Source organism: Quercus robur, chromosome 2, assembly GCF_932294415.1.
Source record: "Quercus robur chromosome 2, dhQueRobu3.1, whole genome shotgun sequence".
Classification (NCBI taxonomy): domain Eukaryota; kingdom Viridiplantae; phylum Streptophyta; class Magnoliopsida; order Fagales; family Fagaceae; genus Quercus; species Quercus robur.
In genome coordinates, this window is record NC_065535.1 from 53,223,171 (window position 1) to 53,240,624 (window position 17,454).

General features: G+C 35.4%; 1 protein-coding gene across 6 annotated transcripts; it reads left to right on the plus strand.

Moving 5' to 3' along the window:
• Positions 1 to 58: 58 nt before the first annotated feature.
• LOC126713988 (uncharacterized) lies at positions 59 to 15,776 on the plus strand. 6 transcript variants are annotated; one of them, XM_050413966.1, is made up of 10 exons: positions 59 to 197; positions 306 to 390; positions 1,232 to 1,468; positions 1,599 to 1,794; positions 6,442 to 6,630; positions 6,710 to 6,826; positions 8,320 to 8,517; positions 8,605 to 8,664; positions 8,751 to 8,849; positions 15,434 to 15,776. In XM_050413966.1, exons 3-10 carry the CDS (start codon positions 1,326 to 1,328, stop codon positions 15,530 to 15,532), a joined length of 1,101 nt encoding a protein of 366 aa, XP_050269923.1. In that variant the 5' UTR covers positions 59 to 197; positions 306 to 390; positions 1,232 to 1,325; the 3' UTR covers positions 15,533 to 15,776. The 6 variants fall into 6 exon arrangements, with proteins under 6 accessions (XP_050269923.1, XP_050269925.1, XP_050269922.1 ...); XM_050413968.1 differs by having other exon boundaries at positions 1,241 to 1,468; XM_050413965.1 differs by lacking the exon at positions 59 to 197 and having other exon boundaries at positions 216 to 390.
• The last annotated feature ends 1,678 nt before the right edge of the window (positions 15,777 to 17,454 follow it).

The window sequence follows — 17,454 nt, forward strand, 5'->3', positions numbered from 1 at the left end:
CAAAACCGTTAACCATTTGTCGCAATTTCATACACCCAAAAGCCCAAAACAGAGAAGGAAAAAGAAAAAAGAAACAAAAAAAAAAAAAAATTTCATTTCCGTCATTTTCAATTCATCGAGCACATTAGTGATGCCAAGACACGCGTACAACTCCTCTTGGTTATTACATGCAATAAAAATCAAAGCCCACCATTCTTGTATGAGATTATTGCTAGCTAATTTTTTTTTTATAAGTACTAGCTAATTGGTTTCATTACATTACATTCTTTCTTCTCCTAAGATTCATACTTGCACATGATATATAGTACAAGGAAACAAGAAGTTATATACGTCAGAGGGAGCAAAAGAACCTCATCATCATTTCTTAACTCAGAAAACTCCAAAACCCAGGTTGGTTTTCTCAGCTCTTATATTGGGCTTTGATTTTTTTTTGGTTTCCCTATCAATATTTTGGAATTGACCCATTTGATATTGATGCAAAAGATTCGTGGGTTTTACTTTTCTCTTCTTTATTTTTCAAATATCACTCCCATGATCCATCTCTCTTGCACTTAATTTGGGATTTACATAGTTTAATCTTTGGGTATTTGGGATTGTAGCAAAAAAATTTTCATTTTAGTTCAGCTTTTTTGGATGAATGCTTGCAGTTAATTTGCATATTATTGAATTTTGTTTGTTGTACATGTTAAGGATAAGCCAGAAACAATGTTTCATAGTGATTCTCGTGTGTAATGTTCATTATGTTGTCTTCTAGTAGCATGATCTAAGCATCTTCACTGATGGATGTTACTATTTAGTATTTACTCATTCTACCTATTGATTCTTAGAAATTACTTCCCTTGTTGGCCATAGTGATTCGATGATAGTAGAATAATAGTTTTCTAGTTGTAATTAGCTGTTCTGCACACTGATTTCTGTCACTGGTTTGTAATTTAGCATCTTGTTATTGTGGTTATCATTTTTTACAGCTGTAGTGTCTCATCATTTTCATTGACTTGTAGAAGTCATCAGTCATCATATAGGTTCCTGTATCAATTCTACTAGTTCGATTTTTTTTTTTTAACGGCCAAGTTTTGCACCTTTATAATTAGAAGATGTTTTCACTGATTGGGTGTTCTGCAAAATAGAAATTGAGGGTTTTTTTTTTCTCCTTTGAAAATGGGTCTGGTTTGTTTCTTAATAATTGCGGTCCCTTTGTGATTAAAAACATTAATTTTCTTTTATCTTTTAGCTCTTTCAGATTTCACTTGAGGATCTGATCCAAGATTGGTCAATGGGTCAATCGTTCCCCTTTTGGTGTGCAAGAGCTTTTGTGAGATAGGGGAATGGAAAAGAAAAGAATAGATGACTATGAGCCTGGTTCAGTTCCTCCACCAGCACCGTTGGACAGATTTGGGTTTGTAAAGCCAGAACTTAATAACTCTCCTGATGGTTTAGCCAAAGGAAGGTCAGCTAATGAATATGAGAGGTATGCTTTTCTTTTATTAATCTGTACAAACTTTTATGCGGTAGGATTAAGTTTGACTAGCCAATTAAGATTGTCTGACTTTGATATACATTGGTCTTGCTTATTTACAAGGATATTGATTTTCTTATAGGGAGGAAAGAAGGATTAGAAAATGGAGGAAAATGATTGGGGTTGGTGGTAGTGATTGGAAGCATTATGTCAAGAGAAAACCTCATGTTGTTAAAAGGCGTATAAGGAAAGGAATTCCTGATTGTTTACGTGGTCTCGTTTGGCAGTTGATCTCTGGAAGTCGGGACCTTCTGTTGATGAACCCTGGGGTTTATGAGGTATGCCTTTTCCTTAGTTCATCTTGATAAATAACCTTTACAACTATTGTTCTTGTAAGGTAAAGATATATCATTTTTAGTATGCATGGCCATTGGCTGATATATCTCCCTGAATTGCATGATTTTGTGTTTGAATCTTCACAACGATCATGCAAAAAAAAAAAAATCTCTCCCCTTCCTACGTGTTCTCTCTCTCACAACCACTTTTCATGCCACAGGTTAGTCGGGAGTGGGCTTGTTTATCTTAAAACCTGCATGATATTGTAATATGAGATATGAATTGTGATAGTCAACCAATTCCCAACTCCCAAAAGCTTAAACTTATAAGAACTACAACAACAACAAACCTTAATCCCAAATTTTTGGGGTCGGGTATGGATCCTTGCCAGATTAGTTAGGGTTGGCCACATGTATTATTTTTCTCCATTCTATTCGATCTAAAGTCATATCCTCCATTACTTCTTTAATTGATAAGTCCTTTTTTTGGTACATCCACTAATGTTATTTTGGATCTTCCTCTACCTTTTTTAATTCCCCCAACTTGGATCAACTCACTCTTTCTTACCCGTGCATTAATTTCTCTCATCTTTTCATCAATAGGAGCTACCCTATCTTTAGGTGGAAGTACCCAAGGGATTTTTTCATTTTTTCATCAATTGGAGCTACCCAAATATTTCTATTGTAGAGTGGTGTTGCATGTGTAAGAGAAGTGGGGAGTTTATAGGTTACTTGTTTCTTCAGTGTGACTTTGCTTATAACCTATGGTCGTTGATGTTTTGCTTGTTTGGATTCCATTGGGTTAATCCTAAGAGGGTTTTGGATTTGCTAGCTTGTTAGAAAGGGGGTTATGCCTAAGTTGTTTCACATTGCATTAGATAAGGAAGCTTCAGTTGCAGACCATATGCAACTTCAAAATGATTCAGTTCATTGGGTGTTGAGTTTTTTTTACGAAGGGTACAAGACTAGGAGTTGGAGTTAGAGCCTTAGCCCCTATTGGAATTTGGAAATATGATCTGGAAAAGCATTTGGAAGTCTAAAGTTCCAACCAGGGTTACTTTTTTCTTTTTCTTGTTTCCTTTCTTGGATTGCTTCTTTGGGTAAAATCTTAACTGCAAATAACATAAGGAAAAAAGATTTTATTTTGGGTGAGTTGGTGTTGTATGTACAAGAAAGATGAGGAGACACTTGATCACTTGCTTCTTCATTGTCTTTTTTCTAGAGAGCTGTGGGATATGGTTTTTTCCCTTTGGGTTTCAATGGGTGATTGGTAGAAGGGTTAAAGAGTTACTAGCTTGATGGCAAATTCAATTTGGAAGACATCGGATTGGTGCAATTTGGAAGGCCATCCCTCATTGCTTGATGTGGTGTCTTTGGTGAGAAAAAAACGGTAGAACTTTTGAGGGGTGTGAACAGACTATTTTAGACCCAAAGCTGCTAGGTTTACAGAGCCTTGTTTGAATGGATGGCAATGTCAGGAATATCTTCTATATCTAATTTATTAGATTTTATTGATCGTTGTAATTTTAAACTTAGCTGTAGTTTAATCTACCGTACATCTTGTCACCTGGGTACTTTGTGCATTCCATTTTGTTCAATAAAGCTTATTATTTATATTTACAAAAAGGGTGAAGGGCGTTTCTTGGTATACATCATGATACTAACTTTTGGGTGGGCAATTCTATAATCTACATCATGTGGACTATTTGGAGAGAACACAACCAACATACATTTGAAGGGATTGAACGTTCGCCTTTGGAGATAAAACTGATTTTTTTACAACCTATGTATCATTGGATGGTTGCTTTGAGTGGTCTCTCTTTTTCTAATTTGGAAGATTTTCTAGATATATGAAACTATGGATGATGTTTTAGCTTCCCTACTATACTTCTATGTACATGGGGAGCACCGCCTTTTTCTCTCTTTTATAAATTCTTCAATTACATATAAATAAATGCACTTGACACTATTCAATTCTCTTGTTTTCATTTCCTTTATCTAAGCAAGTTTATAAATATTATTTTCTCCATCCTTACATTCCTAAATTGCTATAGAATTCATCACAAGCCTTAAATTTAACCTCTTAGACAGCCTTTTTTGCTCTCCTCTTTGCCACTTTATAATTTTCATTAGTGACATTGTCTCTACATCTAGGTAAGTTTCTATAGGTATCTTTGTTTGATCTAATTGCTGCTTGAACCTGCATATTCCACCAACAGGTCTTCTTAGTCGGGACAGGCGCATCCTTTAGATTCTCCAATTACTTTTTTAGCCACTCTTTTGATACAACTGGCCATTTCATTCCACATTTTAATGTTGTCTTTGTCTAAATCCCACATGCTTTCTTTGACCAATTTATCTTTAAATACATCTTGTTTCTCTCCCTTCAAACCCCACTACCAAACTCTCGGGTTTCTCTTTCTAATATCTCTTCTTCTTCTTTTTTTCATCTTCTAATCCAAAGATCTAGTACCACCAGCACATACACTCTCTCCTGCTATCAACTTTTCGAGTAGGGATGAAATCTATTTGACTAACATTTGTACCACTTGTCCCACTTGTGGAGGTAATTAATGTGAGTCCCTCTTCTTGAACCAAGTGTTTGTTAACATCCAATCATATGTTGTTACAAAGTCTAGAGTTGCATTTCCTAAATCATCAATTATTCTATATCCCTACCCTACATGAACTTTTAAAAAACCTCCACTAACTTTTCCAATGTGACCATTTAGGTCTCCTCTAATAAAAATATTTTCCCATATTGTACCCTTGAATCAATTCATCTATGTCCTCCTTACATTTTTACTTAATGGATTCTCTCAATCCTATTTAAGGAGTGTACGCACCTAAGAAATGTGGACACAAACACGACATGACACAGGGCAGAGCAACATGAAAATTCTTGAAAATGTAGAACACAACGTGGTGGGGATATGACAATTAATTTTTATATATTTTTAGGTATATTTTATTTATTTATAGGCATGTTATATATTTATTGGAAGTTTTAAAAATAAATAACAACTATCAAAATTTTTAATAACATACATAAAATCAAAGAATTTTAAAAAAATTAATTATCATAAAAAAAGAAGAAAACTTTTTATTAATTTTTTTTCCTCTCAACACAATGAGGACATGCAGGAGTGTTCTCAGCATGTTTGACACAGACACGTGTCGGACAAAGACACACTGGCTGTTTGAAGTGTACTTGCTTCTTAGGTACTCGCTAACTATGTTAATTGTCTCCTCATTAAACAATTTTGTTAACATAGTTCCATCCCCTATTCTCCTAATCTGAACAACTTTTATACCATTTTTATTTTAAAAAAATTTGATAAATAACGGAATTGTATTAAACAAAAAATCCAAGTACACCAGGGGTGTACATGAAAACAGAACATCAAACACTTAAATTACAATGATCAAGCATTTCTAAAAAATTAGAACAAGGAAAAAGATTAAAGGATGAACTCCACTCCAGCAAGATGTGAAGAAAGAGAGATTTAAGTTCCGAAATAGACTGTTTCTTCCCTTCAAAACATCTTGAGTTTTGTTCTCGCCAAATACACCACAGGACACAATGTGGTAAAGCCCTCCATAATTTAAACCATAATTTATATCTTATATGTTCAATTTCTCTAGATTTTTCACCAACCCATTTATTCTCCTGAATGCACACTATGTTTATTCTCCTCACAGTCATTATCTTCTATTTCTATTAGTTTCCTGTTAGTATTCCAAGTGCTTATACGAATCCTATTCTCCTGGCTAACTTCTTTACCCACCCGTCCATCAAAGTGCGGAACTCTTATCCATTTTTCGTTATATCCAAGCACTGATGTAGCGCATCACGTTTAGCTAATACATTTGAATGTTGTGCAGCATATCTGATACATTTGAATGTTGTGTAACATATGGTCCTGATTAATTCATTCTTCCTATTATAATTTCAAAGGACTAGCATTGCTCTTATCCTGTTCAGTGTTCCTAAGAAGGTCCTCTGCTCTCTCTCTCTCTCTCCATTCCTATATTGTATCACTTGTTTTCATCTTCCAGCTAGATACATTTGAATGTTGCCCTTTTTTTCATCTAGTAAAAAATAATTTCTTTGTAATGTCAAACCTTTGACTTTTTTTACCCCTTAATAATCTTAGAAACACTTAGTATGGTTTGGATTTAGTATATTGCTGACCTACTTATAAAAAAAAAAGTATATTGCTGACCTGAAACTTTTGTTGGCAAATATAGAAACCTTACCAGTTAAATCTGAGAATTCTGGTTTGGATTTGATAGTTAACAGTTCAACTTATGTGATTCTTGGTCTATTATGCAATCAAACGTCTTGAGTTGAGCATCTGAGTTGTACAAGAAACTATCTGGTGCACTTTTCTAGCAGTTTGGTTCGTTTAAAATTTTACTAGAAACTTTTCTAATTATTGAGTAGATGGGGCAGATTAATATGCAGACTAGTTAATGATAGGTGGGTCGGGCAACTAGCTAAGTTATATGCTATAGGAAAAAGAAAAGAGATAAGAAAATCAATTTTCTTGGCTTTTGATGATTCCTTAAACGCTCTTCTTCTTTTCTTTTCTTTTTGTACTTAATTTATTTATTTAATGATGTTCTTCCTTATTATTACGCTGACAGGACTTTGTGTTCATGCAGCAACTAGTAATATACGAGACATCAGCTTCAGAACTTGATATAATACGAGACATTTCTCGTACATTTCCCTCACATGTTTTCTTCCAGCAGAGACATGGGCCTGGTCAGAGGTCCCTTTACAATGTTTTGAAAGCATACTCTGTCTTTGACAGAGATGTTGGATATGTTCAGGTTTGACTCTCTAAGTTTTTCATTACTATCCTATCTACCTTGTGTATATGAAACTGAATGCTACTGGACTGAAATGCAGGGAATGGGCTTTTTAGCTGCCCTGTTGCTTCTTTATATGAGTGAAGAGGATGCCTTCTGGTTGTTGGTCGCATTACTGAAAGGAGCTGTACATGCACCAATGGAAGGATTATATCAAGTATGGTTTTTATTTATTTATTTAAAAGTAATAAAGATTTATGATATAAAAAAAGAGACACCCAACTACACGGAGTATAATTCAAGAAACTTCAAGAAACCCTGTCTGATATACTTCAAGAAACTCACCCTTAAAGAACCAGACACTGAGTTGGAACACCAACTCCCCCAACACCAACCCCCCCCCCCCCCCCCCAAATTTCACAACCATTCTTCACTTCTATCTGTCTCCTCCATAACACATCCCTCTCAAACCCAAACCTCCATAGCCACTTCCCTAATAAAGCTTCATTAGAGTGTCTCAAACTCCTAATAGCCAAACCGCTAGAGGGAAGAGGAGCACAAAGTTTAGCCCTATCCACCAAATGAAATTTGGGCTCATCCCATAGGAAATTATGCTAAAGTTGTTCGATCTGACTAGTCACATCAACAGGAATAGGAAAAAAGAGGACCCAAAATTTTTAGAGAAGTATTAATAGATGCTGAATTTTAGGTGGAGATGGCAGAAGTTGGTAGAGAGAGGTATATAAAATAAGAGAGGGGGAAAAGGTGCTCACTTTTTAGTCTTAAGAAAGTATTATTATTTTTTCTTAATTTGAAGCGAGATTCAAGGGCTTTTTTGGTTCAAGAAAATTATGGGGAAGTGCTAATCTCTTAAAGGTGAGGAGGCTATCACTTTTGTATTAAATATTGATAGCCTTAATGGCTATCTGAGGGAATGTAGGCTTTACTGTTCAGTCCTATAATGAGACTATCCAAGGTAATCCAATTAATTCTTTCCCTTAAAGTGTATTTGGTGTGTTAAGGCCCATTAGAGGGTTTCATTCTTTGTGTGGACATCAGCCTAGGGGAAGTCTTTCTTGTGATAATCTCAACAAGTGGGGTTTCTCTTTAGTTGGTTGGTGTTGCATGTGCCAGTGTAGTGGGGAGATGGTAGATCATTTATTTTTCCATTGTGATGTTGCGTATCTTTTATGAAGTTTTGTATTTGGAACATTTGGGATTCAATGGGTGTTACCAAGGATAGCTGACCTCTTGTTTGTGTGGAGCAATTGGTTTGGGAAACACTCACCGGATATTTGGAACTTTGTCCTGTTATGATGTGGCTATTGTGGGAGTGGAATAGTTGAATTTTATAAGACTTAGATAGCTCAAGGGCCCAGTTTGAGTTCCTGCTGATTCAAACTATATGTTTAATTGGTTTGGGGCATGGGGCCTTACAAATTGCAACTCCCTTCTAAATTTCACAGAATCACTTAAATTTTGTGCATAATTTTTTTTTAATTAGTTTTTCTTGCATTGTGCTCATCATTGTGAGCATGAAGTAATCTATTCTTTTAATAAAATTCCATTATTTATCAAAAAAGGAAAAATTAATAGCCTTAATGGCTGTTGAATTTTCTTATGTTCATTATTATGCTAAAGCCCATCAACTGTTTGCCTACAGTGAAATATATATTTAGTGCTCTGAATCTATTATTTGCATATTGATAGGTAGGACTGCCTCTGGTACAACAGTATCTTTTTCAGTTTGATCAGTTGGTGAGAGAGTATTTGCCCAAGCTGGGGGAGCATTTTACCCAAGAAATGATAAATCCTAGCATGTATGCAAGTCAGTGGTTCATAACTGTTTTCTCATACTCTTTTCCTTTCCATTTGGCTCTTCGAATTTGGGATGTCTTTCTTTATGAGGTTAGTGATTGGTAACATGTGTTTTGCCTTAGAAGCATTGTGATTTGGTGTAAAACATGACATATATCTGCCATTTTCATTTGCCAGGGTGTCAAAATTGTTTTTAAGGTTGGTTTGGCCCTACTAAAGTATTGCCATGATGACATGGTGAGTTTCACAGGGTCTTTTGTATGCTTAAAATTAAAATTAATAGTATAATTTCTTGCATGTAATTTTCTTGTTTTGTTTGTCAGATAAACTTACCCTTTGAGAAACTCATACATGCTTTGCGTAACTTTCCCGAGGATGCAATGGATCCAAATACATTATTACCTATGGCCTACTCAATTAAGGTTCTCTCTTTCCCTCCTTTAAATGGTGTTGTAATGCTTGGATCTGATATTTCCAGTTGCTTTAAGCCATAATCATTTTTTCTTCACATATGCACTATAACCTTAATGCCTAAACAATTTTTCTGAACCTCTTGCATAAGGTCACAAGTTCAGGCAACTTGCACATTAATAAGTCATAATTGAGGTTAATCTATCTCTGCCAAAGTGGAAATTTTCAATTTTAGGTTAAAAGGCATGAAATGTTCAAAACATACAAGTGACCTCATGTAATGTAGTAAATTCTAGTGGGTTCTCAATTGGTAAAGTCTCTTGTCGTTGAGCAATTGACCTAGGATCGAATCCCGTCTACACTAAAAAGAAATCCTTTAATGTCTTGGCTTGATAATAAAGAGAAACCATAATGGAGCTAATGCCATAAGTTCAAACTTTATCAAATATATTAACAAACAAAACAAAAATGTAGTAAATTATAGAAATTTGAAGCAAGCACAAAAAGAAACGTATGACATCCAAGGGCATTACTTATATGTTACTGCAGGTTGATGTGAAGAAGTGACTAAAAGGAATATTTGCCTACTTTCTTTTTCTGAATTTCAATTTACAAATCAAAGAATTCATTTACAAATATCTCAAAGGAAGTAGTTGCTCTTGCATTTCCAAAATTAGGAATTTTTCAGAGAGAGAAGAGGGGTGGGGGAGGAATTGCATTTGGTATTTTTGAGAGTTTTCTAAATGATCATGGATATTTTGTTTAACTTGCACTCTTTTGAGCTTATCTCATAGTGGGGGTTATTTTAATCATTGCTTTGAGTTCTCTGACTTCATTGACTCATTTACCTAGTTCTACCCATGCAGTCACTTTGGCTATCCTTAGCTTCATTTCATAGAATATGTATAAAGTTTATAGATATGAAGCCATAGCTACTCAGTTTTACACCAATTTTGGTGCCACATTGACTTGGGATCCAACCTCAATTGCCTTTTTTTTTTTTTTTTTTTTTTTATTGGTAAGTTTCACATGCACTTGGTGTGTTATGAATACATGACCCCATCCTCCATCTTGCTATTACAAGGGGACAAGGTTCCATTTGAGCTTGAATTCTTTGGTGACCATAAATGCTCTTCAGCTGAAATTGATTCTACTCTAACCTTTGTTTGTAAATGATACAAGGGAGATGTCTCAAGAAAGGAATGCTTCTAGCTCATGATTTATTGGCAAATACAAATAAAAAATCAATATCATCAAAGTTTAACTCATTCAAAGTTTGACTGCAAAAATGCTCCAATATGATTTTATGCATATTTGACATTATTTTGTTTCTAATATATGCATATAGGCACCTTGGCTTCCTTCTTGAATTTTTTAATCTGAACTTGTTATTGTGTACTTTGGTCATTTTATTGGGCTTGCATTGGCAATGGTGAGATACTCTGTCCTTCTTTTGCAAGTAATTGAAGTCCCTTTAGTGATCTGAGAAAAGAAAAAAAACCAGACCTTTACATGGATTTTTGAACACTGATTTTTTTTGGGGGGGTTGAGCTTGTTCAGTGTAATTAGTTGTTAAGACAAATGTTGTGTATAGAATGCTGTTTATTTAAATTTCTGTACAAGTGCTCTCCAACTCTATCATCAAAAACTAAGCTACTCATCAACATAGCTTTTATTTTAATTTTCCAAAGGATTAAGAAAATGTATTTTGCATTTCTAAAGTGCACTTAAAAGATATTTCTTGTGTCAATGGGAAATCTTGCCTTATGCTGCTACTAATAAGTTTCATATATGATTATTGCACCATCTACATACCAGTGCTGATTTACATTTTAGATATCTTGATCCTTCTTCATTTTTTTATGAATGAGATCTCATTAAGAACCGAGCACCAGAAATACAATATGCAGCTTGAGCTGCAAACAAACAGAAACAAAGTAAAAGATTAGAACATCGCACAGAACATAGAACAGAGCATCACAAAGACACAGCAGGCCAATTGAAACTACAACAAAAACATACAACCAAAAACACAAGAAAGAGCAGCCAAAAACTAAAGCTAATCAAACAAAAACCGCTCGAAACAACATCATGCATTAAAAACAGAGGTTGGAAGCTTCCATAGACAATAATGGCTCTATTCATTATGGAGTTCTCAACTCCTTTCAACCTGAACAGCCAAAACCAAACATCAGCAACAGTGGCATGTATCAGCTCATCGTTGGATCTTATCCCACTATTACAGATACGAGCACTTCAGTCATTCCAAAGGTGATAAATTGTGATGGCCCAGGCCAAGTTATAAGGTGTTGAAGGCTCCTTACTTTCAGCTTCCTCACAGCCCAATCAACTTCCACACTCCTCCCCCTAATCTTCCTTCTATGGGAACACTTCCTAAGGACAGACTCCCAGATTCTCTTTGAAAAGGAACATTCTACGAAAACATGACTTCTGGACTCAATTCTTCCTCTTAAAAATAGACAAAGAAAGTTCCCTATATATCCCAGTTATAGGTAGTGGCTCATGTTTTGAATGAGAAATTAACACTGCTCTCTAGTTTAGAGGCCTCATGTGCAGAGGATAGCAAAGCAGAACAGAGTCCATGAAACCCAATGTAGCTTTATTTAAGTTTGTTATGCCTAGGCCAAATAATAGGTTGGGGGGTGCAAAAGGCAAAGCCTCCTATGAAATGGTAAGGTTTATTGGGAAATTCATTGTACCGGGTTAAGGTTTCTTGGGGCAGTATAAATCCATTGTAAACCCTTATTTTTCACATAGTGGAATTCTCAACTGCTCACTCCCATGGGTGTAGGCACATTGTTGAATCATGTAAATTTATGTGTTGATTTTCTCTCTTTTCACTCTATTTTTAATATAACATTGCTCAAATCTGTAATCTTCAACAATCCCCACTGAGCAAGCATGTCTCTAGTCGTGAGTTTGTTCTGAATAACCAACCAGGTCACAAAAGCTTGTTTTGGTAAAATTCTTATGAAATCAATCTAACCTCAACCAGTTAACAGAATACTTCACTTGACAAATAGCTCTTCCTGTGTCTTTGCAACTATATTCTTTTTCTTGTTGGCAGCTGGCCGCCATTCAACTGAGTGTCAAATTCATCATCACAAACTTTGCTTTGTCAGGAGGCCAACACCAAAAATTATTCAGTGTGAATTTAGAGAGATTTTCTGAAGAGTGGCTAGCCGAGTCATGGATGATTCTGCTTCCATACTTCAGCTACAAAGGCCTATCCTCATGCCAATTATTATGCTACACAAAGATCCTCTCACCATTTCCAACCTTATGCTTCAGAAAATGCCTAGCAATGCTTCTTTGTTGAAGAATTTTCTGCCATCCCGATGAACAAGCAGCTGGAATAAGTCTTCCCACAGAGATTTTTCTCAGTAATAAGCTTCTGTCCACACTACCCAAATTGAACCAGAACATTCAAACAAATACCAAATAAATCTTAAAAATATCAGCTTTATTCCACTCTGAAATTTTGAACAAGCCCGAGCACCCTTCCTTTTTAGGAAAGTTACATCCTCCCAAGCCATCTAAGCTCTTGCACTCCCTTTAGTCGAGCCATTCCACAAATATCCATTTAAAATCTGCTCATCCTGCCTCACCACCTTCTTAGGGAGAATGAATAAATGTGCTTGATAGAACTGCACACTGTATAACACCAATTAAATTAGTTGGAGCATACCAGAAAAGGACAAATATGTGGGACACCAAGAGTGAATTCTACTTGTGATCTTAGCAACCAGAGTTTTCCAATCCTTCCAAGAAAGCCTACCCGAAATAAGAGGAACTCCCAAATACTTTATCAGAAGCTTTCCCTTTTTAAAATGCACTACACCTAATTTTTCCCTACTCTCTCACACCAAAATAAACTTCACTTTTACTAAACATTGGCTGCCAGACCAGAAAATTTTAAACTCGTCAAGAACTTGCTTAGCGATCTCCACGTTGCTCTTATTGGCTGCCGTGAAATCACATTAGATCTTCAAGCACAAAACCCCTCTTCTGAACAGCCCTCTGAATCAGCTTGCTAAAAACCTCCATGGCCATAACCAAGAGGTGAGGGGGGTGACAACAGACAAGTTGTGTTAGTGTCTTAAAGGAAGTGGTAAGTTTGATACCTGGTCTTTTTATAAGGAGATTTCGGGTGCTAATATTTCTCTGTTTCCTTGCTTGAGTATTTGGCCCGTTAAGATTCCTAAGAGGGTGGCCTTCTTTGTGTGAAAAACAGCTTTGGGTAGGATTCTTACATTGGATAATCTTATGAGGAGAGGGGCTACCATTAGTGAATTGGTGTTGTATGTGTCAAAGGAATGGGGGAAACAGTGGACCACCTCTTACTTCACCATGATGTTGCTTATTCTCTCTGGGAAGATGAGTTTAATATGTTTGGGATTCATAGGGTCATGACAGGGTCTATTGTGAACCTATTGATCTGTTGGAGAAACTTGTTCAGGAAATATAGCTTGAATGTTTGGAATTTGGTGCCAGGCTGTTTGATGTAGATTGTTTGGAGGGAGCAGGATTGTCGTTCGTTTGAGGATAGCAAAAGCTCTTTGGATCAGTTAAAATCTTTGCTTCAACATATTAAATTACCAATTGTCCCAAAAGTTTAAGCTACTAAGAAATTGTGAATTTAATCAGTGAACCATAATTTTAACACTCCCCCTTACTTATGGGCCCAAACTTTCCTTTAATAAGTGTAGAGTGAAGACAAGGATCAAACTCAGGATCTTCTGTTCTGATACTACGTTAAATTACCGATTATTCCAAAAGTTTAAGCTATTAGCCTATTAGCTTATTAGGATATAGTAAATTTAATCATTTAAACACATACTTCTAACACTCCTCCTAATGTGTGGGCCGAAACTACCTTTTTAATAGTTGAGGCCCAACACGTGGAATTTTAAATAAGAAGTAGAGTGGAGGAGATAAGGATCGAACTCAAGATCTCTTACTCTGATACTATGTTAAATTATCGATTGTCCCAAAAGTTTTAACTATTAGGGAATTGTGAATTTAATCACTTAATCATAATTCTAACACGACACACTCTTTTTGATTGCCATGGTTTGGGGTTCTACACAATGTTCATCAATTTTTGAGTTCTTAGCTTCTCTTAGAACTTCCACTTGATATTTTTGTAATTTTTTATGTTTTTGATCCTTTGTGTTCTTCATCATGAACATAAAGGTCTATCTCTTTGATAATAAATTGCATGATTTACCCATCGCCAAAAAAAAAAAAGAAGAAGAAGAAGAAGAAGAAGAAGAAGAAAAAACCAAAACCATCGCCATAACAAAAGGATAGGGAGAAATTGGTTTTCCTGTCTGTTGAAATTGTGGTTAAATAATTAATTCAGCATTTCTTAACAGTTTCAACTTGGGGGAATCGATAATTTATCATGGTATCCAAGCAGAAGGTCCTGAGTTCGATCCGTGTCTCCACTCTCCTTCCCATTTAAAACATTAAAATCCCACATGTGGGGCCCCAATTATTAAGGATGTTTGAACCCACACACGAGAGGAAGAGTTAGAATTATGGTTAAATTATTAAATTCACTATTTCCTAATAGCCTAAACTTTGGAAATATTGGTAATTTAACACTAACTAACCCCCTTCTTACGTTCAAAGTACCCAACCAAGCCTCTATTCAATGCTACAGTGTACTTGGGAGTAGAAATACAAGTCTTGACCCATGCAACAAACTTTCCAGGACACCCAATAGCCTTCACATACCTAAAGGAACTTCATTCCACTGAATTGTAAGCCTTCAAAATATCAACTTTAACAGTGCAACAAGGTGGCTGATCATCCCTATAATAATTGCTAATCAGTTCTTGAGCAAGTAAGAAATCGAAGCAGTTTTTCCCCTGCCCACATGCCACCCACATGAAGTTGGACATTATCTGAGTTCTTTCTACCTGGATATAAAAGCTGTTTGGCAGGGGCTAATGAAACCGTTGAGGCACACCTTTAACCCATTTGCTAGAATCTTTGATGTACACTTGTACAAAGTGTTACAACAAGAAACAGGATGGAATTCTAACAATCGAGAGGGTTTTGCACCCTGGGAATCAAGTTTAAAATAGTGGCACTAGCCTCACCAGAACTTGTGAAGTAATTTGATGGACAAGATGAGTAGGATTATAAAATTGTCATGTAGCCACTCTTAGTAATTTTTATTTTAATTGATGTAAGCTGAGGAAGGAAATAATTGTTCCTATTACTCTGGAAGTTCCTGAAGTACCTTTCATGATATGTTCCACACTATTGCAGGATACAACGACTGAAGTACCACTTTTATACGCTCTTAAGTTATGTAGATACTTTATTTACACCATATTCATATAATAAGACACTTAGGATCTTTGAAATTTCATCTATATTCCAGCTTCCTTAGATTTGAGGACTAGGTTACTCAGACACCTTGATTCATATTTCCATCCTACAATTTTCCGTGCAGGCGTAGAAGTTCTTAAAATGCTTAGTAGTATTCTGTTGGATTTTCTTTCATTGTTCTTTTGTTTTTCCAGATATTCATGTACATATGTTTTATTAAATTATTTAGGTATCTAAGCGTTTGGAGGGACTCAACCAGGAATATGAGAAGAAGAATGGAAAGCAAGTTCAGTTGGCAAATTTTCATGAAAAGCAGAAACAGTCATAATGAAAGGTTCTTCTCATCTAAAGAGGAGCTAAGAAAAACTTCTCAATCTATAACTCCCCCTTTTTTTTTCTTTTTCTTTTTTTTCATTTTCCTGGTGATGTAAAGTATGAAGAAATGTATAGCAAACATCGACTCTGTTATCATCTGATTGTTCATAGCCGCATGCTCCATAAAACTTTTAAGAAATCACAGCTTACATGTGAAATCATTTTCCAGCACAAATGAAAACTTCATATTCTGAATCTCTGATATAGATGGGATCCTATCTGTATGTTCAAAAATTTTCATTTGATTTAGTGGACCTAGTGATATCTACAATGTTGTGATAAAGTTGAAATCTTAGAGATTATTTTACGGATTAAATAGAAAAAGAGAGTGAATGTCTAGATCATTGTTCTTTCTGCAAATATTTTATGGTTTATTGTTTAACATTTTGTGCCTTTTTAAGGCTTGTAGGCCTTTTTTGTAGTTGGCCATTCCTTAAACTTCTAGGATGAAATTTATCCCATTCCACCACTCCTCCTTGTTCAATATATATTTATGTGGCCACTTGCTTATCACTTTCCCGTCTGTATGATCAAGTTGATTACATAATTTGCTTTGTTTAATTGATATGTTTCTTTCTGGTTTAGCAGATGGTAGGCCAACTAAGTCAACTTTGATTATGCTAACCAGCTAATAAAATCATTTTAATCGAAATGGCATCCTTATCCCCTTCGACTTTCATAAGAAATAATGTATTGATATGGTCAACATCACAATTTTGAAGGCTATTAGTGTGTATTCTTTGCTTTGACATATATCAACAACTGGTTTTTTTTTTTTTTTTTTTTTTAATTATAAATACTAGGAGGTGCCAATTGAGCTACAAGTAGCTCTAGGCTATCAACACCACTTGTTGGTTACAAGTAAATGAGTTCAAAATTGTTGTTTATGCATTATCTGAAGAATGTTTTGTGTAGTGACTGGGAAAGAGCTGCTCTACTTGATATTTCTCTTTTTTGGGTCCACTACTTGAAACTCTTTTTAGGGGCAGAGAATACCTAGAAGAAAATACAATTAACTATCAATTTGGAATATGGATGACTTTCTTAATATGGAGGATTATTGTTGTTGTTGATGCATCCAAGAAAGGCACGCCTCACGCTTATAACACCATTTAATTATTCTATGGCTTTCTTAGCCTTCTTAAATACGTTATAAAACAGAATAAGACCAAAGGTGAAAAAGATATGATCCTAAATCAAACCGTACAAATACTAATCTTTTATCATTATTTTGAATGATTGAATATTATCTTGTTGGATGTTTAACGCGTTGCTGCTTGGATTCTCCCTATATGAGTTCTTTCGTGTGATTCTAGCGAAAAATGCTAGGACCACAATGTATTTTACCACCAATTTTACAACTGTCTAATGTGTAGTTGATTGTGATTGATGAAAAATAAAAAGTTGTCCGTTCATATGAAAGGGACAGAAAATCAATCATAATCAGTGTGAAATTGGTTGTAGTCCTACTATTACTCGATTCTGGCGCCGCGTTCCTACTATGGTTCTGTCAGTGGTGCGTGTTTTGTTGAAAATTGAGATCACAATTCTAGAGACGGATTTAAGTGCTACAAATGCTCTGAAATTCTGGCATTGAAAATCGATGCATTCAGATTCATTTTTGCTTCTCACACATGATAAATGTGTACATCTGACTCATACAGATAAATGCTAAAGGCTGAACTTGCACCTTTTTTTTGGGGTGGGGTTATCAATAATATTATTAACTTTTTGGAGTATTCAAAGTAGATGGATTTCAAGAATCGAATCCACAGTCCAAACATTAAGGCAATCTGAAACTAGCACAACCAAACCGAACATTATACAAATCTACTACCATCCTTCCTATATCACCATCCCAACCTGCACTAGGTA